The 4678-nt window shown below is 44.0% G+C and overlaps 1 protein-coding gene across 1 annotated transcript; it reads right to left on the reverse strand.

Moving 5' to 3' along the window:
- Nucleotides 1-2259: 2259 nt before the first annotated feature.
- LOC147881100 (uncharacterized) lies at nt 2260-3888 on the reverse strand. The gene is made up of 2 exons (XM_087370206.1): nt 3326-3888; nt 2260-3179 (listed from the first exon to the last, which is right to left on the reverse strand). The coding sequence occupies exons 1-2, from the start codon at nt 3644-3646 to the stop codon at nt 2886-2888; spliced, it is 615 nt and encodes a 204-aa protein (XP_087226332.1). The 5' UTR covers nt 3647-3888; the 3' UTR covers nt 2260-2885.
- Nucleotides 3889-4678: the final 790 nt, after the last annotated feature.

Consider the following 4678-nt stretch of genomic DNA (forward strand, 5'->3'; position numbering starts at 1 on the left):
GGAAAGGATAGCAAGTCACGAAGTCACAAAGGTGCCAGAATAATGTCATTCTAGCAATGACTTTCTCACTTAGGTTGTCTCTCCTTTTCTTGTGTTCTATTGATGCCCAAAGAGTTCTCACATCAAGATGAGCTGCATCGCTTTCACTCTACGACCAATCACTAAAGCCATGTTGGTTCTTACGATTAATAGCATCTTTGATGTTGTGTGCCCAAGCTGTTTCTCATTTGTTTTAGGGAACACGAACATACCCAATGTTGTCCTCTTTATAGCTAGTTGATCTAAGCTATACACCTCTTTCACTTTGTCTAGGCCATCTCTCAAGTTGGAGCATAAAGTCTCTTGGGCATGCATCTCCCAAGGTGTTGTTAGATTTGTCACTCTATATATGAATTTGTGGGTGTAGGCTAGCTTTTAAAGACTCAAGATTGGTAGTCATTAGAATGGCTTGACCAGAACTCGTGTTCTTTGCTCTAATGGCAATGTTCTAATGATGTATTTGCAACCACTACCTGTTGCTACTCTGTAATGAGTCTTTTTTCTTCACATTGTTTCTCCCTCTACAAACATTGCCAACATGTCTTTCATTACCATTTCAATATTGTACCATTTCTTTCCTTGCCCTGCTATCTACTCTTTGTGCCATTTCTTTCCTTGCCCTGCAATCTACTCCTTGTGCCTTCGCTAAGTTTTTGAGCTATCATATCTGCAGCCTTTATTTGGTTCTTTTGCAAGCATTGACAAGCTTCATTATTGCCAAGACAATCAATGAGCCTCCAAAATGGGGGTAAAAATGAGGGGGATGATAGCAAATAAAAGCATACAGAGTAAGGAAGTACACTACACGGTAGTAGGTTTTAGAAAGACATCTTTTCATGTACTCTATTCAAGATTTGCCAAAGTGAGAGGTGTGAAAATTTGAAAGCCCACCCAAGATATGTGAAATTTTAAGTGCCATGGTTTTCCTCGTCCGATGGTACACGTTAGTAAATCAAATATACCGATTTCTCCCAAAGCAAGTGCAATGTGGCCTAAAATGTAAAAAAACAAATAGGCCAAAGGGCACAGTAGCATGTTTGATGTTGTGGATCATGAAATGTAGTGACCTTTCCCATGCTTATGGGCCATATAGGGAGGAGGTGCATGGAAAAAGAAGCAATGATCTTATATTGTTTAGGTTACATGTTTCACTTGTAATAATTTAACAATCTCATTTTAAATGTTAATTCCATATCTTTTTGGTCTCAAATTCAAGTTTGGAATATATACCAATAGCTTGAAGACTTAGTTTGTCGAACTCCGTTGGGAATGCATAAGCTATTGGCGGTCAGGCCAGTTACCTATATACAATAAACTCCCTAAACCTCACAGAAAGTGGGTACATTTAAGGTTTGCATTGGCCCTTTTGTCTAGAGTATGGCTTAAATTATAATATCCTTGATTTACTTGTTGACAATTTTGATAATATTCTTGACCACCTAGATCCAACTTTAGAGATAGGTTCTTCTTAAAATCTAATAATTCCTTATCTTTTCTTTGTTCACAATCCAAGCAAATTCCAAAAGCCAAATAACAAATCATTAGCCTCTTGGTAATGCCTACTCTTCCACCTATGAAAATTTACTAGAGATTCCATCATCAAATGGATCTTTAAGACTGCGTTTATCTCACTGTAAAGTTTGGTGGAACCAACCCCCTTGCCTTTCTCTAATCCACTTCCATTTGATCCCTCTATTATGCGAGAATGGGGAAGTATTTACTATCCTTATTCTAACATATGTCTCTATTCTTTTTTGATCCTCCCACTAGTCAAATCCCACCCAAATGAACCATAAATGATTAGGATATTTTTATAATGAACAACACACTAAGTGGTTTGTGATTCATGGATGTGGTGTTCGATACGTTGGGAATTCCAAAAGTGTTGATTACAGAATTGACAATTACTTGAGAGTGTCCCACCTTTTAACCCTAGAATGGGAAACGAAGAAATATAAATTAAAGCTGAAATTCTTTGAACTGGCATTAAGGGGGAGGTTTAATTAAAGTAGGCATCCTAAATTAGATATGAAATATTCTAAGTTGTATTTATTATGAGATCTGTAATGATGAACCATATCACTAGATTTGCATGTTGAGGTTCACCTACCAAGAAATTTGGGATTTGGGTCCTAGAGACCCGAGTAATTATGTATACAGAGAGCTATGTAATGATGAATAAGAGGAAATTCCCAGGAGTCGTCTTCTTTGTATCCTTAGAATGCATTCTTCTTCTCACCACCCTTTCCTTTGGCATCGCTTCCATAGAAGCATGACATTAAACTCTGCAAAAGTGAGGACTCAGGTTCTCACCTGGTGTAACAAAGTGCACCCTACTTTTAGAACTTGAATGCACCTGCTGGCCAACTCGTTTGCTGTTCTGCTATTCCTACAGTCGCCATCTAATTGCAAAGATTCTTGATCCGCTTGATGACTGTCTTGATAGCTTCTCCTTCTAACAACTCTTCTAACAACTTTTCTGCTGCAAGCTAATTCTATGGTTTTGAATCCTGGAGTGATCCCCACCTCACAGTGACCTTTCAAAATGTTCCAAGCCTGGATGTATGCACAGCAAGACAGAATCAGTTACCATAGCACAGAGTGCATTTGCGTTACACATCTCCACGTGCATAGAAGAGCTACATCAGAGCCTAGAGGCATCATGTTGCTAGATTCTGCCTGCCGATCTCGCTCATAGGATTCTTACTTGATGGCTTCATCCCTGCCTGATCGAATTGCAGCCAAGGATTCCGGCATTAAAATTACAAAGGTCTCGATCGAGCTCGCAGCGATGAATTTCTTGTTAACGAGGGGTTCTACCCGATCGATGTTGCTCGTAAGGGCTCTCACCATCTCAGCCACGCTATCTCCCCATCTGCAGGAAGTTCTTCGGACGGCGTGGCTGTGAATGCGCTCACATCCATGGTCTCCTGTGGCTCGCCCAGATTCAGCCATGTGCAATCTATGAATGTGCTTCGCCAGGCTTCCTCCGCAGCCACCCACCCGCTTTCGTCGCCGCGTATTTCGCCGCAGTTCATGAGTAGCTCCTCCAAGCTTTGGTAGCCCGCTTCCGAACTGAAGGTTGAGACATCGCAGGATGCAGGCCTGAGGGCAGGAGTACTCCGGTCGTTCATCAAACTCTGCAATAAAACCACATTACAAAATAAGATGAATTATAAAAACAACGGATACAATTCCGCAAGAGAAAGATTGGGGTATGAGATAAATTATAACAGCAACGGGTGTAATTCAGCAAGAGAAAAGATTTTGGGCGAGAGGGAAGCACCTCATATGCGAGATTGATATGTTTGAACCATTGCTCGCTGCACCCGTCTTTACAGACGTCCGGATGAAATTGTCTCGCAAGGCCACGGTAAGCGCGCTTGATTTCGGGCTTGGAAGCCCCGTGAGGGACGCCCAAAGTAGCGTGATGATCGACGAAAACAGAAGCATGAGAGGCATGAGCTCTGATGGGCGAGGCGCGTGGAGGGCATCTACAGGATCTCGGGAAGGAGGCAGCTTGGAAGACGTGGGCGTCCATGTCTGGGCTCCAAGACCTTAGATTTGGGGAATTGAACAAGGGAGAGGCTCTAAAGACGTGAGCCATGGGCTGTAGAGCTCTCGTCTCTCGCTGGCTGGATGGATTGCTATGGTTTTCTTCCTCAGTAGATCAGTCGCTCGCTCGCTGGATCGATTGATCGATTAAGTCTTGCTTGCTCCCTCTCTTCCTCTCTTTCTCTCACTCCTGAGAGCGTTGGTGGCTCGCTAAGGCGCTCGATCGATCGTTGCAGTACAGTCCTGCTGAGAGCCTTCGTGGGATTGTAGCTCTCGCTGGCTCGAATCGATTGATTGATTAAGTGTTGCTTGCTTGTATAAAGTGTTAGAGAGTTTAAGTAAGCGAGCGTGCAGGCAGAGAAAACAATGCGCAACACGCCTCAGGGCAAGGCAACATGCGCGTTTTGCCTAGTCAAGCATTGTGCCCCGTCAACCCAACGTTTCCTTTTGACTTAATCTATCACGGCTTCCTCGTTCTCCTAGCTCTGGGTCAAAGCGCCTCCCCGCGCCGCTTCCAGGGCTGCAACACCGGCCGCTGTCGTGCTTGGCGCTGCTCACCCTATTCCCTACGAGGATTATTCAATATCTCACAATGATTCTCAGAGCTGCACGCTCAAAACAGAATTCTGGAAGCCCATCAAAATCCTTGGGCCCTGCAATCCTTAACACGGAGCCCTAACACGGAGATAGCTGGGAGAGCATTGCACGGGTTGCTCAACTGCACTGCTGGTGGGGTTATCTCAGCCCCATTAGCATACTCAAGGAGGCCCTCTCCATGTTGCCCATGTGTCAACACAGGTCAGCCACACGACATGAGGGGTTGACCACATGTCTATCATGCGTGACACATGTCAACCATGGGCTCATCTAGGAGTACTATCCGAGGCAACCATGCATCGACACATGTCAACCACAAGTCGACACATGTCAACCACATGTCAACCACAAGTCAACCAGGAGTACCATGCCCAAGGCGATCTCATCGAGAGCTGCGCACATGGAGAGTAAGCTTAGTACATGGAGCAGTAAGGAGTATTTACAGTTGCACATGGTGAAGACGTGTACAGTGGTTGAGTGGTTCAAC

The sequence above is a fragment of the Dipteris shenzhenensis genome, chromosome 31, assembly GCF_047967505.1.
Source record: "Dipteris shenzhenensis isolate YYH24624 ecotype China chromosome 31, Dip_SZ_1.0, whole genome shotgun sequence".
NCBI lineage: Eukaryota > Viridiplantae > Streptophyta > Polypodiopsida > Gleicheniales > Dipteridaceae > Dipteris > Dipteris shenzhenensis.